The sequence below is a fragment of the Vanrija albida genome (assembly GCF_041260175.1).
Source record: "Vanrija albida strain AlHP1 chromosome Unknown contig_4, whole genome shotgun sequence".
Lineage (NCBI taxonomy): Eukaryota > Fungi > Basidiomycota > Tremellomycetes > Trichosporonales > Trichosporonaceae > Vanrija > Vanrija albida.
This window is the reverse complement of record NW_027191423.1, coordinates 2,027,034-2,047,783: the sequence shown is the minus strand read 5'-3', so window position 1 is coordinate 2,047,783 and position 20,750 is coordinate 2,027,034. Positions and strand designations below refer to the sequence as shown.

The window sequence follows — 20,750 nt, the reverse complement described above, 5'->3', positions numbered from 1 at the left end:
CCGCCGCCAACCCCCGTGCCACGCCGCCGGTATCGCTACATCTAGTATGGTATGTCACTCCGTATGCTATCTTGTTTGTCTATGCATTCCCGCCAGCGGGCTACGCCGGGCCAGCCACGGCCCAGCTCTTGCGCATGTGCGCGCGCTTGTGCTTCGGGCGGCACCTGGGCGGCGGGGTGGTTCCGCTGCTGGCAGCGACGGGGACGGCCGTGTCGGTCGCGTGCCCACTGAGCTCGACCCCCGTGGAGTAGCGCGTACTGGCGGGCGGCGTGCTGGTGCTGTTACCGCTGGTGGGCGCGGAGATGCGGCTACCGCTGCTCGTGACGGCGGAGGAGGCAGCGCTCGTGCTGGCCGCGTTGGCCGACGACGGCGCCGACTGCACCGCCGTCGTCTTGGCCACGCCGCTCGTGCTCAGCACCTGGATGTTGCTCTTGGTCGGCGCCGTCTGGTTGTACGACGCGCTGATGGTCGCCGTGTTGTCGGGGTTTCCCGGGCCCTTGGCCGTGCCAGAGTACGAGTAGTGGGCGCCCGCGACGCCGGTGGGGACGTTGAGCGTGGCGCTCTTGTTGTTCAGGACGGGGATGGCCGTGGCGTTGGGCGCGAGCGTCGCGTTGGTCGGGGCCGCGCCGTCACTGGGCCGCGCGTTCGGATCCAGGACGTACGCCGGCGCCAGCTGGGCAAAGCCGACAGCGGGCGGCTCGTACCGGAACGTCGTGTAGACGTTCTTGAGGAACGCGTCGCCGATGATCCAGTCGTTGACGCCGGCGCTCAGCCCCTCGATCGAGTAGATCGAGCCCATGCAGATGGCGCTGTTGAAGTCGTCGCCGGTCGACAGCATGACGAGGTCGCGGAACGGGATCGGGTACTCGACGCCGCCGAACGAGAAGGCAAACGTAAAGTTGGTGTTGCACGGGAACTTCCAGTGGCCCTTGAACGCCGGCTCGGTAGCCTTGTGAGCGCCGGGCACCTTTGCGTAGATGGCCGCCACCTTGTCCTCGGGGCCGATGATGAGCGACGTGCCCGTGTCGATGGCCGCGTTGGCGAGGTTGACATTGTTGGGGCCGGTCGCGACAAAGTCGCCGTTGACCACCAGGTTGTCGATCGGGATCGACCAGAAGTCGGTGCGCGACTTGACGTAGTGGAAGTCGCCAGTGTAGGACGCCGGGTTCGTGCCGCCAATCACGAGCTCACCGCCGGCGGTAGAGTACTCTGTAAACTTCTCATTACGCTGCAGGTAGAACGAGAAGCGCTGGTCGGCCATCTGCTCGATGACGTCCTGCCAGAACGGGAGCACGTTCTGGTGGCTGAGGTTCTGCCACGCAAAGCCCATCAGGCCCGAGATGTTGGTCGTCGCGTACGTGTCGTCCGTGTCGAGCGCGCGGATGAACGTGTGGTTGACGGCGCGGATGCCCGCAAACTCAATGTTGTCGGCGGCCCAAGGCCCGCGCGTAAAGCCCACGCCGTACGTGATGTTGGCGGGCTCGAGCTCGAGCGCAGTATACGTCGACGATTTGGACGCGTCGTACCGCCCGCCCTTGGAGCACGCGGTCGCCGTGCACTCCTTGTCGTAGATGTACAGGTCGGCCGACCCCGTGTCGAGGTGCATGTCGAACACCTGCGGCGGGGTGCCGAAGCCCACCTGGGCCGTGTAGAGCTTGTCGATCGACCAGTTGATGAGGCTTGCGTGGTCAGTGCCGCTCGGAGGGGGAAGCTTACCCCTCAGCCACGCCAGTGAGGTTGCCGGGCGCGACCTGCCGCTTCGGCAGCCAGCGCCGGCGCGTCTGCGCGCTCATCCCCCGCGCCCAGGCCGAGCGCACCGCCGGGTCGGCGTGGTACCGCGCCTCGGTGCCCGTGTTGATCGGGATGCGGACGGCGTCGCGCTGCGCGCCGGCCGCCGAGGCGGTCGCGAGCACTACCAGCAGGACGGTACTCGTGAGCATTTTGGTTATGTGGGGTTGTCAGGCCGCGCAGCGCTCTGCATTCTTATACCGCTGTACCCCGCTGCACCTCCAGCGCACCTCCAGCGCACCTCTAGCGACCTCGCACATGTCACTGTTTGCTGAAACGCAGAAACCGGGGTGTTGGCACAGTTGGTTGGCACTGTGATGGCAGTGCCTCGGCGTGTTTCACACCACCTCGTCCTCGACCGCGCCTGCCGTCCTCGCGCTCACTGGCGGCAGTAGACTTGGTTAGTGTTAGAGGGTGCCGCGTCTGGGTTCACGCAACTGGGTTCGCACAACTGGGTTCGGTCTGGTCTGGACCTCACCTTGCAGGGCTGTAGAAGGGGATCTGAGGTAAAAAGTCAAAAGCTCGGGTGGTTGTCAAGGTCGAAATTGTGACGCGCGAGGAGACGCGTTTGGGTTGCAGGAGGTCGCGTTTGGAGTTGGAGCCTATTGCGCGCGCCTCGCACGCCGCTGCAAAGTGGATCTGGGATACGGCCTGGGCAACTCCTGCACGACGCTGCTGCTTCACGCGATATGGTGACGTTGGTGACATGATCAGGCGTCGTCACCAGCACAACCGACGGACACCAACCCCCCCTTGCCGCGTCACGGTCCCCTCGTCCCTTGTATCCGTATTCCCAATGCATTATGATCTATCTATGTTCGTATGTTTGTCTACTTTTCGTTGGTCGTCGCGTCGTGACTGCCTTGACTGCCTCTCTACCAGCCAAAGGTCTGGCAGTGGAGCGACAGCGGCTTCTGGCCCTGGAGGACAGCGCTGGCCGAGTTGACCTTGAACACTGCGCGGCGCGAGTCGAGGAGGAGCGAGGTGGGTCCGCACACGGCGACACCGAGGCCGGCGCCGTCGGCGGTCGACGCGGCGAGGTCGGAGCGCAGAATGTGCTCGACGTGGCTGCGGCCGTGGTAGAAGCGGGTGACGGCCGCGGCGGCGGGGGACAGGCCCGAAGCCGCGACGTACTTCTCCGAGTGGTCGCGGTCCTTCTCGTTGACCTCGGTGGTCGACGAGTCGGAGCCGGTCGCGGGGGTGTCGACACCGTTGGGGTCGACGTCGGCGTCGTCGGTACCGTCGGCGTTGGGCTCGTCGGAAGCGTGCGAGCGCGTAATGTACACCGAGAGGACGACACGGGTGTTGCCCGAGCCCTTCTCGAGGGCGGCGTTGATGAAAGGCGCAATCCACGCGACGTTGGCGCCCTGGCGAACGTTCCAGACGAGGTGGACGACGCCGACGGCAGTGTTGCCCTCACGTCCGTGCTTGATAATGTCGAGGAGGTGCGAGAGCGCATAGGTGATGCCGGTGCCGCCGGCAACCAGCACAACCGTGTCGAAGTGGTTCATGCGGTGCGTGGTGCCGTAAGGTCCCTCGATGTAGGCGTTGATGTCGGTGGTCACGTCGGTGGTGAGCGAGTTGACGAGGCGGCGGGTGAAGCCGGTCTGGGCGCGGACGATGAACACGGCGTCACCCGACTCGTCGGGGATGGTGGCCAGGGTGAAGGGGTGCTGCTCGTAGCGGAGGGCAGCGACCTGGGGCATGGTCACGTAGGCGTGCTGGCCGGGGATCCAGCGGAGGATGGGGCGGTTGACGGTGATACGGACGACGTTGGGGTCGACGAGCTCAACCTTGCAGGCCGAGTGCTCGGCGCGGCGCTTGGCAAACGGCAGGAGCCACGCCTTGTTGATGACAATCATGCGGGCCATGCTGACGAAGCGGTCGAGACCCCAGATGAGGAGACACGGCCAGACCCAGTAGTCAAAGTCGGGCCAGTGGAGGTAGGCGGCGACGATGAACATGAGGGCGAAGGCGATGTGAGCGATGAGGAAGAACTCGTAGAACATCTTGCGGATGGGCTGGAAGCTGGTGAGGAACATCATGAGCAGGCCGACGGCGGCAACGACGCCGGTGGTGAAGACGACGTCGCCGGGTCCGTGCTTGCCGAGGCCCTTCTTGATCCAGGCAAAGGTGTGCAGCGCGGTGGTGAGGACGCAGACGCGGCCGGCAGCGCGGTGGAGGTAGTTGAACTTCTCGTACGAGATGCCGGTGAGGGCCGAGAGGACGTTGTTCTTGGACGCGAGGCCGACGATGAAGGGCATCTGGGCAAAGGCGACCATTCCCATGGGGTTGGCAATGTCCCAAGTGTTCTGGGAGCCCGAGGCGCGGAGACCGAGGGCGATGACAATGGCCGTGTAAGCAATGGTGAAGAACCACTCGTTGAGGGTCGAGCGCTGGTAGATGTAGAGGGGGAGGACGGCGACGTTGCGGTAGTTGTTGAACATGACGCCGAGGGCGCTGGGGACGTTGGCCGCCGAAGAGCCACCCGAGGCGGCAGCGGCCGACTCCTTGCTCGTGCCGGCCGCGCGGGCGGCGGCACCCTTGCGGCGGAGGTACGAGCTGCGGACGAGGCTGATGGCGTACCACACGCCGAGGCCGAAGACACAGCCGGTGATGATGTACCACTGGTAGGTCATGCCCGTCTTGCGGTGGGCGAGGCGCTTGACCTTGTCGATCTTGACGGTGGTGGCCGCGGCCTTGGTCGCCGAGGCGACCTTGGAGACGGCGCTCGACGCCGCGGCGGACACGGAGGTGGCCGAGGAAGACATGTCTGGGAGGTTGGTGGGCGAGTCTGCGCCGGTGCGGGGATACGGCCTGACCCTCTGTCGACCGCCTCGAGCTTTTTATCTGATTCTAGCCGGGCCCTGCGGAATTTTCTTACTCACCGAGGCGCACCGGGTTCGTGCTCTGCGCTGGTGTCCCCGCCATCAGCACGCTCCACTTTCGCCTAGGTTGGTTCGCCTCGCTTCGCCAGTCTGTCTCGCTGCGTGCATATTCCGCCCGTATGATTGGTGAGGCCGCCGGTCGTCGACCCGAGGCCGACATCCATTCAGCCGCTCGCCATTCGCGAGCGCAGCAGCAGGCGAGCGTTTCGGATCTCGCGGCCGTGAATGGCGTGTGTGCCAAGAAAACGAATTTGGATTCTTAGCAGCGCTTGAGGGTTTCGAGGGTGGGCGAGGGATCTACCTCAGCAAGGTTGAGTGATGCCGGGCGGGGGAGGGAGGGGAGGGAAGGGAGGGAGGGGAGGGAGGGCCTCTAGACGCCGATGTGGGAACTGGTGGGTATTGTCATGTTCAGGGCTCGTAGCCCCAGGGCTAGGCCCATGCGCTCTGCCGTGAGCGGGCCGTTAGCTGGCTGTTGGCGGGTCGACTGTGAGGTGGAGCAGAGGTCGTCTGGCCAACGATATGGCGCGAATCCTGACTTTCGGCCGTTTTATCAGATAACCTTTTTGTCAACTCTGGCTTGGCACCCATGTGGCACGGCCGAAAATGTTCGCCAAAAGGGTCATGCCGGCAGCGGATGGCAACGGAGGGTGGTGGAGCTTGTAAAACTTTGCACCGAGTCCGCGTGTGCGTTCCCGTGACCTCGGTGCATGGCCCGCGCTCCAGCAGCTCGAGGGCTATGTGATGCAAGCAGCTCGAAACTCTAGTGTGAACGCTATTGTTTCACAACCGAGGGTGCAGTTATTTCGAGCAATGAGGAGGGCGGAGTGTCATGTCGGAGGGGAGCCGACGAGCGCGCCGAAGAAGACGGGCGGCTCTGACCGTGAGCCCGCCTGTTACCGTCCGAGGCACCGGCGATGGGCGTCGGCGTCAAGGCCGCTCCTCGGTCGCCTCGGCCGTCGAGCGTAAAGCGGAGAAGCGAGGGTATTGCGGAGAAGCGAGCTGCCCAGAGTATCGGCGTCCATCCGGAGGACGATCCGATCGTGAATAAGATCTGCTTCCAGCCGCTAGCATTGTTCTGTGGCATTAGACTCGGCCGGGCGTCGCAGTGGTGGACTTACAGTGGGAGTGGCGCCGAGGTGAGATCGTTAGTCGTGAGTGGGGGGAGGGGAGGGGGGGTGGGGGTGGGAGTCGTGAGTTGGGGAGGGGGAGGGGGGTGGCGGCGGTCGCGTGAGTGGTGGGGGCATGTTCTACCGCCAGTCACAAGACGAGTCCATGGGCCGTCATCGTCGTGAAGACATCTTGCAGCAGGGGGAACTCAACTCCCCCTCATGAATTGTCTCCCTATATATCTCCCAAGGCTCGCTTCCTTTTCGGTTCCCGCGCGCGCACGCTTCTTGGCACCGGCACCGAGAGGTTGTCACCCCGCATGGCCCTTGGCAGCGCCACGCCGTGGAGCTCGAGTGGTAGCTGCGGGAGGGAGCGCGAGGTGGACGCTCGGGTTGCTCGGGTTGCTCGGGTTCGTTGCAGCACAAGGGGGAGGGGCACATGCGCCGTACGGCCTATCAGCGCGGTGGGCGCTGTGGGAGCCAAGTCGCTCATCTCGCTAACTTCGCGCTGGGTGGTTCCCGCAGAGTCGTGCATTGTCGTGCTGCGACGGCATGCCGGGCATTCGGAAGCTGCAATGCCGAACGGACGTCTACAATCTAACCCATTTCACTGTGCTCTGTTGCCTGTTGCCTGTTGCCTCGGTACCGACCTCCGGCCGCGACACCTCCACTTGCCCCTGCACCCGGTGCCGACCGTGGCTGCGCGCAGGCTGCGCGCAGTGGAGGAGCCTGACCTGCGCAGTGGAGGAGTCGGACCCGCGCAGTATGTAGAGGCGTCTGACCACTCCGGCGCGCTGGCGATACCCGGGGTAGGCTCACCAACCCCCGGCCGAACCGATAAACGCGCGGGCAAACTCGTCCCACGCGAGTTCCTCGACGCGCAGGTCGGCCCGTTCCGTCGCGTCCCCGCGCCAGATCACAGCGTACCCGTACGCCCCGCCCTCGAGGCTGCCGACGGCCCAGCGCCATCCGTCCTCGCCGATATCCCGGCCGTCGACCTTAACGCCGGCCACGGACCCGTCGCCCAAGTCGACAGCGATGCGGTCCAGCCCGAACGCGATGCCGTCGCCCGTCGCCTTGGTGTACCCCTCCTTTATTGTCCAGAGCGTCGTGAGCAGCTTGGACTTGATGCGGCCTGACGTGCCCGCCAGGTGGAGCTTTTCTCTCGTCACAAGCTGGGCGTCAGTTGCGGTGGAGGACCCGCTCTCACCTGGTAGTCGATCGACTCGGCCAACTCGTCCGGGTCAGTCGGTAGGTCCATCACGTCGACGCCAACATCGACCACCCCCGCGCCGTCACCCTGCACGACTGCCAGGAGCACATAGTCCCCCTCGTGGCTCGTGTTGAAATCTATCCGGGGTTCGAGCACCGGCGAGGAGAGGTATGGCTTGCCGCGCGGGCCGTGCGCGAACTCGGGGGTCGTGGGCGCGGGAACGAGGCCCGACTGCCGCAGGTACCACGTCGGGAGGAGCCTGCCCGCAATGGAGCGGATCGCGTCGGCTTCGTGTCGGAACTTGCGCACGCGGTCGGCCCCGCGCTCGGGGAGGTGGTGCAGGAGGCGGTCAAAGGTCTGGTGGGTGAGTGAGCGGGAGGAAGGGAGGGGGGCTTACCTCCTCTGGAAGGGTGGGCGGGACCTTGAGAGCAAAGACGCGCATCGTGGGTGGGGCAGCTCTATCGATACGTTGATGGGAAAGCGATGTTCATGCTGTCGTGTCGTGTCGTGTTGAAAGTCGCGTTTGTCAGCACCGAGCCGACGGGTGGAAGTGTCAACAAGAGTTTGACTCGGAGAGTGGAGGTGGACGGCGACGGACGTCATGGCCAAGGCGGCTCGCAAGCCGATGGTCTCGCGGTCTCGTTGGCTCCTACAACCTCTGTTTCGGCTCACAACAGGCCAGCAGTATGCGTCTCGCTGCTTCGGCACAGGCGATGCTCTCCAGACGCATCATCGTTTGCCTTATCCATGCTGCTCTCCTTGCGTCAGTAGGACCAGGAGCCGCACCGGGCTCTGGCGTGGTCGAGCCTCTCCTTCTCACCCTCTCGCCCTACGCAAAGCCCAACCCTGCATGCACAACACTATGGATACACAACGACATCGCTCATCGGCCCATCCAGCCGCCGTCAACGACGATACACTCTCCATCGACATAGTTGGACGCCTGGGACGCGAGGAACACGATAGCTCCCTCAAAGTCCTTGGGCGCGCCCCACCGTCCGGCGGGGATACGCTCGAGGATCTGGCGCGAGCGGACAGGGTCGGCGATGAGGGCCTCGTTCATGTCGGTCGCAATGTATCCGGGGGCGATGGCGTTGACGTTGACGCCCTTGCCGGCCCAGCCGTTGGAGAAGGCCTTGACGATGCCCTGGACACCGTGCTTGGCGGCAGCGTAGGCGACGACGTTGAGGCCACCCTGGAAGGCAACAAGCGACGAGATGTTGATGATCTTGCCGTTGCGCGTGTACTCCTTGCCCGGGGCGCCGGCGACGCCGCCGCGCGTCTCGAGCATGTGCTTGCCGGCGTCGCGCGAGATGGCGAACACGGCGTTCAGGTTGACCTGGAGCACCTCGTTCCAGTCCTCGTCGGGGAAGACCTCGACGGGGTGGCGGCGCTGGATGCCACCGCAGTTGACGACAATGTCGAGCACGCGGCCAGCGGCCACGACCGAGGGGATGATGGTCGAGACCGACTTGGCGTCGGCCAGGTCAGCGACGACAATGTCGGCCTTGCCGCCCTTGCCGTCGGCGCCGCCCTCCTTCTCGATGAGGGTCTTGGTCTCGACGTTGGTGTCGTTGCGCTGGACGAGGATGAGGTCGGCGCCGGCCTTGGAGAGGGCGAGGGCGAGGCGCTGGCCGATGCCGCGGGTAGCACCGGTGACACTGGGCGGTGTGAGCGGGGGCCGGAGTTGGGGCTGGGGCTGGCTCCGGGTGTGCCGCCTCTTGCTTGTTACTTACAGAGCGGTCTGGCCGTGGAGGCCGAAGAGCTCCTCGATGTAGGAAGGCATTGTGCGATGGGGATAGTGGGAAAACGTATGCAACGAGGTCAGCTGGGGCAAATATAAGTGCTAGTCGAGGCAAACGGCGGCGGGAGTCCGGATGTCCGGACCGGCAGCCCCGGGCGGCAAGTCACGGCCGTCGAGAAAACACATGGCACAGTTCTGTAACCGCGTCGTCCGTCCGCGGTACGACGCGGCGGCGCGGCGCGTCGCGTGAGCAGCACTGGTGCACACAAGTAGAGTGCGAGGCCGCTGTTGATATCCACAGATGCATGGCGCTGAATCAACAATGCTGGAACCAAGGCCGCTGAGTGGCCGGCGGCAGAGGCAGTGATCCGGCGGGGTGAGTGTCATGCCCCTTCGGCACCTTTGCCTCGCTCCTTCCACGTCGTTGCCCTCCTCATCAGCATCCTGCATCGTCACTGTCGAGCATCTCCTCATCTCCTCTGCGCATGCATCGCGCTGAAACAAGAGCACTGTCTCACTGAGAGGATTTGCGACCTGATAAGCAGCCTCCGCCACGTGGCAAATTCCGTGTAAATTCTCCACTCCCAGATTTCAGAGTTGCCTGCAAGTGGAGGTGAGGAAGTTTGAAACCTCGAACAACGATCTCGACCACAATCACAGCCGACATCGACACTCACATCTCGACCCCCTCGCGATGGACTTTCTCCCGACCGCGGCGCTCCCGCAGGCGCCACGAGCGACCTCGTCGATCAACCCCCACTCGCGGCACTTTCACTCGTTCCGGCACCCGCTGTTCATCAAGCAGGCCGCCCCCGTGACCCACATCCACTTCAGCCCGGCCAAGCCTCACCGGTATGCCGTCACGACGTCGACCCGCGTGCTCGTGTACGCGCCCAAGACGGGCAAGGTGGTCAAGACGGTGACGCGGTTCAAGGACGTGGCGCGGAGCGGCGAGTTCAGGAAGGACGGCAAGCTCATGGTCGCGGGCGGCGACGACGGCGTCGTGCAGGTGTTTGACGTTGCGTCGCGCGCGGTTCTGAGGACGTTCAAGGAGCACAACCAGTGGGTACGGAGAAGAGGCAAGGATCTGACCCCAGGCCGGTTCACGTCGCGCACTTCTCGCCACACTCGGGCCAGGTGTTGTCCGGCTCCGACGACAAGACGGTCAAGCTGTGGGATGTCTCGACGCAGGCCTGCCTCGCAACAATGGAGGGCCACACGGATTACGTGCGCGCGGCCGTGTTCACAGAACCGCACACGATCCTGTCATCGTCCTACGACTCGACAGTACGGCTATGGGACGTGCGCGCGCCGCCACACGCGAGCAACACGATGACGATGCGGCACGGCGGTGCGCCTGTCGAGGACGTGGCTGCGTTCCCGTCTGGCGGCGTCGCGCTGTCGGTCGGCGGCCCGATCCTGCGCGTCTGGGACCTGGCGATGGGCAAGTGCGTGCGCGCGCTCTCCAACCACCAGAAGACGGTCACGTCGATCGCGTTCGACGGGACGTACGGGCGCGTGTTGACGGGCGGCCTCGACATGATGGTCAAGGCGTACGACGTCGAGTCGTGGAAGGTGGTGCACACAATGCGGTATCCCGCGCCGATTCTCGCCCTCGCCGTGTCACCCGACGACACGCACATCGCAGCCGGTATGACGGACGGTACACTGGCCGTGCGACGACGAGACGCCAAGGCGTCCGAGGCCGCCGAGGAGGAGAAGAAGCAGGCCGCGATCGCGGGCGGCGCGTACGAGTACTTTGCCGACATGGAGGCCGTGTTTGGCCGGGGTCACGTCAAGGCCAAGGGCGCCGCCCTGCCGCCGGTTGTTGGACCCGCCGACGAGATCCGCATCGAGACACGCAGGCGGGAGAAGCTGCGCGAGTTTGACCGCTACCTCAAGGCGTTCAAGTACAGTGCGGCGCTGGACGCATCGTTGAAAAAGGTGCGCAGAAGCCATGGGAGCAGATCTGACGTTGCAGACGGTCCGCCCAACAACGACGTTTGCGCTCATCCACGAGCTGGTGCAGCGGGATGCGCTTCGCGTGGCTCTGACGGGCCGCGACGACGTGACGCTCGAGCCAGTGCTCGCCTTCCTCGCACGGCACGTCACCGACCCGCGGTTCGGCGAGGCGGCGGCCGACGTCGTGGCCGTGCTGGTGGACATCTACGCCGCGCAGCTGGGCCACTCGCCGTTGGTGGACGAGCTGCTCGCCAAGATGCACACGAGCGTCGAGCGCGAGCTTGCGTTCCAGCGCGAGCTGGTCAAGCTGCGCGGCGCGCTGGACATGACGCTTGCGCAGGCGGCCATGAGCCGGTTGAGCTAGATGACGGATGTATTAGTAGTGCATTGAGTGTGCGGCGGGGTTGGTGAGAGCGGCGTGGCGTCCGTGAGAGGAGCGCGGGGTAAGCGAGAGGAGCGCGGCGTCAGTGAGAGGAGAGTACATGCGTACAGATACAATGCGGGTGGCCGTGGCCGTACAATGCAGGGTGGCCAGGTTAGACGAACAAGCGTCCGACGCCGAGGCCGAGGAACACTGCCGTCAGCGCCTTGCCGCCGACAGTCAAACGACCCACCAACACCGATCGCGGCCTGCACCTTGCTCGCGAAGACAGGCGAGCCGGGCGGGCGCACACGCGCAAACGCGCCGCCCTGCGCGGCCGTGTAGAGCGCGTACGCGCCGACGCCGGTGAAGGTCGCCGCGCCGGTCAAGCGGCACTCGCTGGGCGTCAGCTGGGGTGTGGGGCGCACGCTCACATGCAGTCCTTCCACTCTGCGCGCTCTGGCTCAGGTTTGGGGGGCTGGGTGTCGGCGCCGGCCCGCGCTTCTGTCTGCTGTTGTGACATTGTGGTGTGGGCAGTGGGCACCTTGGGCAGGGCGACTCGGCCAGATTTCTCTGATGAGTGGAGGCGGCGGCAATCGATTCAACATTTCGCGCCGTCACCCACCAGGCTCGGTTCGACAAAAGCCACCCCGACTCTTGTTGTTCCCCACAACCACAACACCATGTCGGCCCTCCTCGACCCCCACGCGCCCCGGCGCGTCGACACGCAGGACTTTAGCGCCGTCATCCTCGTTGGATATGGCGAGAAGTGGGTTGCGCGGCGCGCGCCCCTCCTGGCTAGCTCGCTCACGCTCACTCTCCCAGCCTGTACCCGTTCAACCAGGGCACCAACGTGCAGTCCAAGGCGCTGATGCCCGTCGGCAACGTGCCCATTATCAACATTGTGCTCGACTGGGTGTTTGCCGGCGGCCTGACGGGTGAGTGGGGGTGTGAGCGGCTTGCCGCTGACGCGCGCTCTCGCGCTCGGACATGAAGCTCGAGTCACGCTCGGCGCCAGAGCTCAGCTGACGCACTAGACATCCTCATCATCGTGCCGCCCACGGCCGAGGCAGCCATCTCAGAGTACCTCCAGCAGACCTACTCGTCCTTCTCGCACCCCCGCGCGCATATCACGCTCAAGAGCTACGCCGACGGCGAGGACGACGACGAGGATGAGGACGAGGGCATGGGCGGGCTCGAGGACAAGGTCGGCACGGCGCGTCTGCTGCGCCGGTTTAGGTCGCTCATTAGGGTGAGTTGAGCTGGCGCCGTCGCCGTCGCCATCGCCGTCGCTCCCCACGCCCACTCGCTGACGCTCGTGTGCTCGCGCTCGCAGACCGACTTTGTCCTCCTCCCCTGCGACATCTCGTTCCCCTCAAACCTCACCCTCGCGTCCATCCTCGACAAGCACCGCTCGACCCCCGACGCCGTCCTCACCTCCATCTTCTACGAGCCCACCGACGCCGTCCGCGAAAGCGAAGAAACCATGCTCGTCGGCCTCGACAAGGACACGGACGAGCTCCTCCTCATCCAGGGTCTCGACACGATCGAGTACGACCTCCAGCTCCGCATGGCCCTCATCGACAAGCACCCCACCATCTCGCTCTCCAAGCGCCTCCTCGACTCTCACGTCTACGTCTTCCGCCGCACCGTCCTCGACCTGCTAGCCACCCGCCGGTCCAAGGAGCTCAGCTCGCTGCGCGAGCAGTTCGTCCCGTGGCTCATCAAGGGCGCATGGCAGGAGGGTCTGGGCCACCGCTGGGCGACGAGTGGGTTCTGACTTGGAGCACGCACTGACACTGCAGTTCTGGCCCCACCAAGGAGAGATCCCCTCGCTGCTGCCCTCGCGCGCAGTATCTCCACGCCCTACGACCAGGCCGCGTCGTACGCGCCTCTGTCGACGCCCTCGTCGACACAGAGTGTCGAGACGCCGCTGCCGTCGCTTCGCCGCCCAAGCGCCGGCGACACGCTCATCGCGTTCAAGGAGGAGGTCGGTAAGACGGGCAAGTCGGCGCGCAAGAGCAAGCAGCCAACGCCAATCGGATGGACGTGCCGTGTCATTGTCGTCAAGCCCGAGGAGCCTGTCGAGGAGCAGACCAAGCCTGCGCAAGGAAAGGGCAAGCAGCAGGGCAAGGCCGCTGCTGGCTCCTCCGAACCCGAGGTGCTCATCCGTGCCAATAACCTTGCTGGCTACTGGGAGGTGAACCGTCGTTTGATTCGGTCCGTCGGTGCGGCCAACGCCGCTGCGCACGCTGCTGGCGTCGCGCCCGTCCACCACCAGGTCACGAGCGGCGCGCAGCACGTCGGGGCAGGTGCCACTGCGACGACTGGTGGTGCGCCCGCCGCCGCCGCTGCCGCCGACGCCATCGCCCCCTCGGCCCAGATCTCGCCCGACTCGCTTATCGGCGACGGCGTGCGTATCGGCGAGCGCGCGAGCATCAAGAAGTGCGTCGTCGGCCGCCACTGCAACATTGGCAAGGGTGCCAAGCTCACGGGCTGCATCCTCTGGGACTGGGTCACTGTCGAGGACAATGCCCGCCTCGAGAATGTCATTCTCTGCGGCAATGTGCGTATCGGCGAGAAGGCGACCATCAAGGACTGCGAGTTTGGCCCCGGATTCGAGGCCAAGCCCGGCGTCGTGCTCAAGGGCGAGAGGTTGATTGCGGGCCAGGAGGTCTAAGCGGCGCCGTGTCGCCTGTCGACGGCCGGAGCTACGCCGTCCCCATATCTCATACCTCATACCCCACACCGCGACTAGACTGTCTATGCATGCTGTCATGGCCCAGGCCTCTACATGGCGCCGAGAATGCCAAAGGGTGGTCGCGAAGCGTGTGCGTGTGCGTGAGCGTGAAGCGAACGGCGGGCGATAGCCAGCCGGCGTCGTGTCTATACAATGGGGCTTGGGTAGCGGTGAGCTGCTCAAAGGCGCTTCTGCTTGGCGGCCTTCTCGGCAGCCTCGCGCGCGGCCTCTGTGACGTGTGAGCGCGCGGGGATGACCAAACTGAAGCGGGAACCCACCCTCCTGCTCGGCCTTGCGCTGCGCCGCAGCGGCGTCGCGCTTCTTGCGGATCTCCTGCAGACGCGCGAGGTCCGACTTGGCCTGCTCGGTCTGGCCGGCGGCGTGGGCCTTGGCGTAGCGCTCGGCGGCCTTCTTCTTCTCGGCGGCCTCGCTGTGGGTGTCAGTCGGCTGGGGGCTGGCTTGGGGGGTTGTCCACGGGGCGAGGGTGTGGGGCGGTGCTGCCCACACACACACACGCCACCCAGTGGACAGCAGGCCCCCACGCCCCACTCACCGCTCCTTCCTGCTCGGCTCGACCTTCTTCGCCTTGAAGGGGTTGAGCAGCTCGTCCTCGCTCTCCTCGCTCTCGTCCTTGGCGGGTGCCTTCTTCTTGGCGGCCTCGTCGGCCTGCTTCTTCTTGAGTGCCTTGCGCTCGGCGCGGCTCATCTCCTCCTCCTCGGGCGCGGCCGCCTCCTCGGTGTTGCCGAGCTTGAGGTTGAGCGCGGCCATGGCAGGCGTGAGGGCCGGCGCGTCCTCCTCCTCCTCGTCAGACTCCTCCTCCTCCTCCGACGACTCGGACTCGGACGCCTCGGGGTTGCGCCCGTACGCCTTCATAGTGACGTCGCGCGAGAAGTGGCGACCGCCGCCGCGCGAGGGCTTGAACTTGCTGCGAGTGTGAGCTGGGGGTCGGGGAGGTGGGGTGAGGGGTGAGGGGTGAGGGAGGGAGGGGGGAGGGGGGAGGGGAAGGTTGGAGCAGACTTACCCGCGTCCGCGGGATGATGTTCCTCCACCACGGCCCATCTTGTTTGAGTTGAAAGAGTAGAGAGAGAGAGTGGGTGTTGGGTGAAGTAGAAAGTTGAGAGTTGTTGGCCAAGGCCGATAATTAGAGCGAGCAGCGGCGGCGGACGGCGGGTCCGGCGGTGCGCGAGTGGTGCGCGGGCGGGCGGCGCGTGTGACGTTGAAACGGGGCCAACTGAAATTTCCAGGCGCCCAATCGTGCCAAGCGCGTATCACTGACAAAAAGATGGGTGGCAAACGACTCGACGACCGACGCCGGATCGACTCGATGGCAAGGGCAGCGAGGTCCGAGACGCATGCCGGCGCGGTCCAATGCATGCATCGCTCCATCGTCGCACAGGGCAAGGCGTGTCGGCGGCGTCGGCGGCGTCGGCTCTCCGTGAGCAGCGCTGCTGGCTCGCAATCTTGCGGGCTCCACTTCCTCGTCCAGCACGTGACGCCAAAAACACACTACGACTGTTCATCCGTGGCCCAAATGCTGCACAATGCGTTGTCTGTGGCCAAGAGAAACGTATTACGCTGCTCGGCGAGGCCCGTTGGCCCCCGTGGCGCAAACGGCGAAATCGGCCCGAGAGGGGTGGTATGGGGAGTTACTGGCCATGCAGCGGCGCGAGTCGGTGCTCGCGGCGGGTTGCGGGGCAGCGCTGGCTCGTAGAGCGGGCGTGCAGACCAGGCCGCTCGGTGTTCGGGCCCACCCTCGCTGTGCGTATTGCGTCGGCCTGAGAAACACACTACGTCGGGCCGATAATGCCCAGTGGGTGCGGTGTGTGTTTTTGCGGCGCCAGCGGCGGCGGCGACTTGTGCCCCACCTCATGCATTCGTCACTCGGCGTCGTCGCCTCTGCGCAGAGTAGAGTGGGCAGTTGGCCAAGCCAGGCGAGCCGGCCAGCGAGCCAGCCTCGGTCGCCGCCGCGACCACCGCGCACCTTCCTCCACCTCCACCCACCCACTACAACAAATTACATCACCACCTCCCCCCTCCCCTCCACCCCGACCACCATGCCAGACGTCTCCGCGCCGGGCGGCATATTCCACGTGCCCCCGGGCTCGCACGTCGTCGAGGACGCCGACGAGGAGGTGGGCCACTCCCCATGGCAGAGCTGACTCAGATCATGGAGCTGTACATGGCGCTCTCGAGCGTCGCGCTCCCGGGCGGCAACTCTGGCGGGCTGGGCTACCTCGACCCGACGGCGGCCGAGATCGAGGTCGCCTTCGAGCTTCTCCCGCCGTCGTCGGTGGGTGAGGCCCGGCCAAAGGGGCGGGGGAAGCGCCGCGCGCCGACAGCCATCAGCGTGGACCTCACGGTCGTGCAGGACCCCGCCGCGCTGCGCGCCCGCGCAGGCGACACGGGCAGCGTGCTCTGGCGCAGCAGGTACGCGATCTCCCGACGCCGCTGACCCCAGCCTCCACCTCGCCAAGCACGTACTGGCGCAGCACCACTTCCCGCCGGCTGCGCCAAGTCACGCGCTACTGGACGGGGCGGCGCTCTCCTCGGCGCGCGTGCTCGAGCTCGGCGCGGGCACGGGCGTGTTGGCGAGCCTGCTGGCGCCACTGTGCGCGTCCTACACCGCCACGGATAGACGCGAGAACCTCAAGCTCGTGCGGCGCAACGTCGAGGCGAACGGCGGCGCGGCGCGAGTGGACGAGCTCGACTGGGTCGACGTGGCGCGCGCGCGGGCGAAGGAGGGCTATGCGTCCCCGCTCGCTGGGGAGACCGACCTCGTCATCGCTGTCGACTGCATCTACAACGAGAGCCTGGTCGCCCCGCTGGTGGATACGCTGGCGGTGCTGTGTGCGCGCGGGGCCGTGGCGTGGGTCGTGGTCGAGCTGAGGAGCTCGGACGTGGTGAGTGGGGCGACTGTCAGGAGCCAGTGGCTGCAGTCGGGACTCTGTCAGCGCGTCTGATGTGGAAGACGAGCGAGCAGCGCTCTGTCTACTGGCCGATGGACCCCCCAACCAACGCCACTAACACCCCAGCTAACCCACTTCCTCGACACATGGCTGAACGACCGCGCCGGGTGGACGATCGTGCGGCTCGGCGACGGCGCCATGGGCTCGTGGGACGGCGCGAGCCCGCGCTGGGTCGGCTGGGTAGGGTGGGTGACGAGCGCGCACGAGTAGAGGGGCGGCCCTCCGCGGCACGCGGGGCGGGTACATTACATGCATGCATACTTGGGCACTGGGACACGCACGACGCGCGCGCACGCGACGCCGCGACCGACGCACACGCACACGCACGCGGCGACCGTGCTTTGAAACCACTGACGTTATCGTGTTACAGAATGGCACGTTGGGTCTGTGGGGTGGGCGGGCGCTGGGCGTGTGTGGCAGGAGGGCTGACACGCAGCGAGTGTGGAGCGGGGTGCGCAGTGGTCGCCTCTCCTCGCCATGCTCTGAGCCGTGCCCGTCGACATGCAGCTCATCAGTGTACTGTGCTCGTGTGCCATGTGCCACGAGCGCCGACATGTGGCAGGGCAGACTGAGATCCGTGCACATTACGCGGCGACCAACTCGGACATCGGCTTGCTCGGCGTCCTGCTGGCGTATCTTGACGATCACCACACAAGCAACCGCCTAGTCGCCGGTGGAGCCAGCTGCAGCCGCACCAGGGCCGGCTCTATCAGACGAGAGCAAGCCGAAAGATGCATGCAGCTACTCGCAATCAGCAGCGGCACATGACTCTGCTGCCACTGCCCGGAGCGCGGCCGGCTCGGCGTTTGGCTCGCTTGACCGCAACCGGCAAGCGCTGGGTGGGCTGGCCATCGCCGAGCCGACGAGGCGTGCTTGCCTACTTGCGTGCGTGCATGTACTCTCTGCTCCTCGACACATGTCCCTCCCCCTCGTGTCTGGGTACGCGGTGCAGCCTGTTGTGCAGTTTGGCAGTGTGGATCGGACCAGGCACCCCTCGTTCCCGCTGCTCGAGGCGATGTTGTGACCCGACGCGACGGTCGTAATAGAGGCACAGGGGGGGTAGGGGAGGGGGAGGGGGAGGAAGAAGGGGGGTTGGGCCAGACCGAGGCTGCCCGGGCCGGGGGTCGCTGCTGGCGTTGTTTGGGTCGAGTGCCACACTTGCTGGCTAGGGCGCAGGACGAGAGCCACGGCCCACACGCCAGTGTCACTAGCGGAAGTATTTTCAGGGTTGACCCCCGGGGGGGGCGTCACCCTCGAAAATCCTCCTTGTTTGTGTCGAGGGAAGGCAGGCGACACAGGAGGGAAGACGGGGGAAGGCAGGCAGCGCAGGCGCGACCAGAACTAGGAACGACGCTGAGAGAGAGGCAAATAGAGCAAGGACGAGTGTTAGCTCGGTTTACCAAGCCAGCGAGCAGCCACCCGCCCACCCGGCTCACTCACTCACTCACTCAGCATCTCTTCACTCGTCCTTCTTGCTTTGCCTGGCAACAACACCAAGACGGGCACTCTCACTCGTGACTCTTCCACCCCCCCACACGACACTCCTTCCTTCTACTTTCCCAGTCACCTAATCAACACACACACACACACACACTCGGCGTGGTAATCCCTAACACGCACATACGACGCGCAGCAACACCGACCACCGCCCCGCTCGCACACCCCCGCCCGAGCAAACCCGCACTTGACCGTCTAGCATCGCCCGACATCGCCAGTGCCCTGCTCCTTCATTCCACCCACTCGACATCGCGACATCATCCATCGCGCACATCACACTTTTGATCACCTCGCAAGCCACAGTGGTGAGTCCCGTCTCATTTTTAGACAACAGCGAGATAGACGGTTGGGTTTAAGGGCCGGCGCGCGCCGCGCTGGGCGGGCGGCGTACGCGGGTTGGGCTGCGCGTGCACACGCAGCCCCCTGCCCCCGGTACGCACTCTTTCACTCGGCACTGCACTGCTGCTTGCCGCAATCAGCCAGCAGCCATCAACCTTGTGCAAACGCCTGTGCGCGTGCAAATGCATGTGCACATTGAGTTGGCCGCACAGACGCGCGCGGTGCTCCGGTAACCTTGCTTCTGGGCGCGCGACGAAAAGGGGGCCCGAGAGAGGCCAGGCTCATTGTGCCAAGGCCCTCGGGAGAAGCCCGGTCCAAGGGGCGAGCTCGCTCCAAACACACACACACTCTATGCGGACCGTGAATAACGCGCTGACCATCTTGTTCTTGTTCTCTTCCTCGCCGCCGCCGCCGCCGCCTTGTTGTCATCTACCACTCGACTGGATCTTGCGCCGCTACAGTCTGAGCACCATGGCCGAGTCGCACAACGCACCCGTGGCTAATCCGCCCACATCTGGTGGTGGTGAGTAGACTAGAAGCGCGCTGCTGCGTGACGCCCGCCCGCCCGCCGCTAACGACACACCAGGCGGCGCCCCCACTGCCGGCCCTCCCCTGCAGCCCTCGTCTACCTCGCAGGCTCCCCCGCCTCCCACGACGTCGTCCGCGCCCCCTCCCGTCACCACGAGCCGCGAGCCTTCAACACAGGCGCCGCCGCCTCCTTCGAGCAGTGAGTATCTTGATTGGCGGAGAACGGCAAACGAACGTCGTTGACACGACGCAGCGTCCGAAGCGCCCCCTCCACCTTCGTCGACGTCGCAGACGACCACGTCGGCTGTGCCCTCGTCCAATGACCCCCCCACCACGTCCACGACCCCTTCGACCTCTGCGGCTCCGACTACCTCCGCCCAGCCATCTACTACGGCCGCCGCCTCTAGCAGCCTTACTTCGTCTTCCAGCAGCGCGACCTCTTCAGTGCAGAGGACTCAGACTGTCCCGAAGACTGTTACCGAGCCTGGTTACAACACGAACACGTTCAACAAGCCCTCGGCTACGGCTGACGCTGCGGGCGCTGGCAACAAGTCTGGCAGCAAGTCTGGTCTTTCGGCCGGTGCCATTGCCGGTATCGTGATTGGTGTCCTCGCCGCCGTCGTTATCGTCGCTCTTCTGCTCACCCGCTGGCTCCGCAAGCGCAGCCGTGCCCGCCGCAGCATGCACCGTGCGTCAATGTTCGAGCCATGGCAGACTGCCGCGGCCACTGAGGAGGAGCCCTACGAGAAGGCCACGTACCCCATGCAGGAGACGGCCACGCCTTCGTACCCTCCGGGCCAGTTCCCCGCCGACTCGAACTACTACGGCAACCAGTACCCCGAGGGCGGCTATGTCGGCCAGGAGGGCTTCGGCAGCTACCCCGCCTTCCCCGCTCCCGGACAGTACGTTGACGGCGCTGCCGCTGGTGCTGCCGGCGCCGCCGCCGGCGCTGGCGCCTACGGTGCCGGTCAGTACGGTGCCGAGCACGGCTTTGACCACTCCGACCCCGCCGCCGCTCAGCGCGACGTTGTTTCGCCCAACGGTGCTACCTCGCCGGTCAACCAGACCTCTGGCCTTCCTCTTGCCGCTGGCGCCGCTGCTGGTGCCGCTGTCGCCGGCGGTGCCGCCGCCGCCGGCGCTGCTGCTGGTGGCGCTCCTGGCGCGCTGCACGACGGCATGATGGTCCGCGTCAAGGTTGGATTTGTCCGCTCGCTCGAGGACGAGCTTGCCATTACGCAGGGCCAGCAACTGTACCTGCACACTTCGTACGACGACGGATGGTGCCTGTGTGAGGACGACGCCAATAACCGTGGTGTCGTGCCCGTCAGCTGTCTCGAGCCCTGGACCCAGTAAGCTCTTGTGCTGCTGGCCAGCCGAGATGCTGCTGCACCCAGATTGTACCGGCCGCTGGCCCATTTACCCATCCGCAGTGTCTCTGCTGCCACTCAGCCGTAGACTAGTAGAAACGGGGAAGGCGCGTCCCGTCTCGTCGGGAGGCAGCCAGGACACTTGCGGACATTTCGTTTCTTCATGCCACCACATACCCCTTCCATACACCACGCTCATTTGGTACTTTGCCTATGATAGGTCGGAATGTAAGATTGAGACTACGGGTGCT

At 65.4% G+C, this 20,750-nt stretch overlaps 10 protein-coding genes across 10 annotated transcripts; 4 read left to right on the top strand and 6 right to left on the bottom strand.

The window, feature by feature from the left end:
* Window positions 1-100: 100 nt before the first annotated feature.
* Window positions 101-1,940, bottom strand: Q8F55_005530 (uncharacterized protein; the record flags this gene model as incomplete). The annotated part of the gene is made up of 2 exons (XM_069354019.1): window positions 101-1,679; window positions 1,717-1,940. 2 exons carry the CDS (start codon window positions 1,938-1,940, stop codon window positions 101-103), a joined length of 1,803 nt encoding a protein of 600 aa, XP_069208661.1.
* A 723-nt stretch (window positions 1,941-2,663) lies between these two features.
* On the bottom strand, window positions 2,664-4,559 carry FRP1_3 (ferric-chelate reductase Frp1; the record flags this gene model as incomplete). The annotated part of the gene is made up of 1 exon (XM_069354018.1): window positions 2,664-4,559. One exon carries the CDS (start codon window positions 4,557-4,559, stop codon window positions 2,664-2,666), a length of 1,896 nt encoding a protein of 631 aa, XP_069208660.1.
* Window positions 4,560-6,597: 2,038 nt separating this feature from the next.
* Window positions 6,598-7,437, bottom strand: Q8F55_005528 (uncharacterized protein; the record flags this gene model as incomplete). The annotated part of the gene is made up of 3 exons (XM_069354017.1): window positions 6,598-6,957; window positions 6,993-7,352; window positions 7,393-7,437. The coding sequence occupies 3 exons, from the start codon at window positions 7,435-7,437 to the stop codon at window positions 6,598-6,600; spliced, it is 765 nt and encodes a 254-aa protein (XP_069208659.1).
* A 441-nt stretch (window positions 7,438-7,878) lies between these two features.
* Window positions 7,879-8,781, bottom strand: Q8F55_005527 (uncharacterized protein; the record flags this gene model as incomplete). The annotated part of the gene is made up of 2 exons (XM_069354016.1): window positions 7,879-8,656; window positions 8,732-8,781. 2 exons carry the CDS (start codon window positions 8,779-8,781, stop codon window positions 7,879-7,881), a joined length of 828 nt encoding a protein of 275 aa, XP_069208658.1.
* A 652-nt stretch (window positions 8,782-9,433) lies between these two features.
* On the top strand, window positions 9,434-11,065 carry utp15 (U3 small nucleolar RNA-associated protein 15; the record flags this gene model as incomplete). The annotated part of the gene is made up of 3 exons (XM_069354015.1): window positions 9,434-9,801; window positions 9,837-10,683; window positions 10,721-11,065. 3 exons carry the CDS (start codon window positions 9,434-9,436, stop codon window positions 11,063-11,065), a joined length of 1,560 nt encoding a protein of 519 aa, XP_069208657.1.
* Window positions 11,066-11,237: 172 nt separating this feature from the next.
* Window positions 11,238-11,585, bottom strand: Q8F55_005525 (uncharacterized protein; the record flags this gene model as incomplete). Its single annotated transcript, XM_069354014.1, has 3 exons — window positions 11,238-11,275; window positions 11,316-11,461; window positions 11,497-11,585. The coding sequence occupies 3 exons, from the start codon at window positions 11,583-11,585 to the stop codon at window positions 11,238-11,240; spliced, it is 273 nt and encodes a 90-aa protein (XP_069208656.1).
* A 160-nt stretch (window positions 11,586-11,745) lies between these two features.
* On the top strand, window positions 11,746-13,742 carry GCD1 (Translation initiation factor eIF-2B subunit gamma; the record flags this gene model as incomplete). Its single annotated transcript, XM_069354013.1, has 5 exons — window positions 11,746-11,831; window positions 11,888-12,000; window positions 12,100-12,314; window positions 12,399-12,831; window positions 12,868-13,742. The coding sequence occupies 5 exons, from the start codon at window positions 11,746-11,748 to the stop codon at window positions 13,740-13,742; spliced, it is 1,722 nt and encodes a 573-aa protein (XP_069208655.1).
* A 239-nt stretch (window positions 13,743-13,981) lies between these two features.
* Window positions 13,982-14,861, bottom strand: Q8F55_005523 (uncharacterized protein; the record flags this gene model as incomplete). The annotated part of the gene is made up of 4 exons (XM_069354012.1): window positions 13,982-14,031; window positions 14,081-14,232; window positions 14,356-14,727; window positions 14,824-14,861. 4 exons carry the CDS (start codon window positions 14,859-14,861, stop codon window positions 13,982-13,984), a joined length of 612 nt encoding a protein of 203 aa, XP_069208654.1.
* A 995-nt stretch (window positions 14,862-15,856) lies between these two features.
* On the top strand, window positions 15,857-16,978 carry RKM5 (Ribosomal protein lysine methyltransferase; the record flags this gene model as incomplete). Its single annotated transcript, XM_069354011.1, has 4 exons — window positions 15,857-15,934; window positions 15,967-16,229; window positions 16,261-16,702; window positions 16,835-16,978. The coding sequence occupies 4 exons, from the start codon at window positions 15,857-15,859 to the stop codon at window positions 16,976-16,978; spliced, it is 927 nt and encodes a 308-aa protein (XP_069208653.1).
* A 2,097-nt stretch (window positions 16,979-19,075) lies between these two features.
* Window positions 19,076-20,485, top strand: Q8F55_005521 (uncharacterized protein; the record flags this gene model as incomplete). The annotated part of the gene is made up of 3 exons (XM_069354010.1): window positions 19,076-19,127; window positions 19,191-19,331; window positions 19,386-20,485. 3 exons carry the CDS (start codon window positions 19,076-19,078, stop codon window positions 20,483-20,485), a joined length of 1,293 nt encoding a protein of 430 aa, XP_069208652.1.
* Window positions 20,486-20,750: the final 265 nt, after the last annotated feature.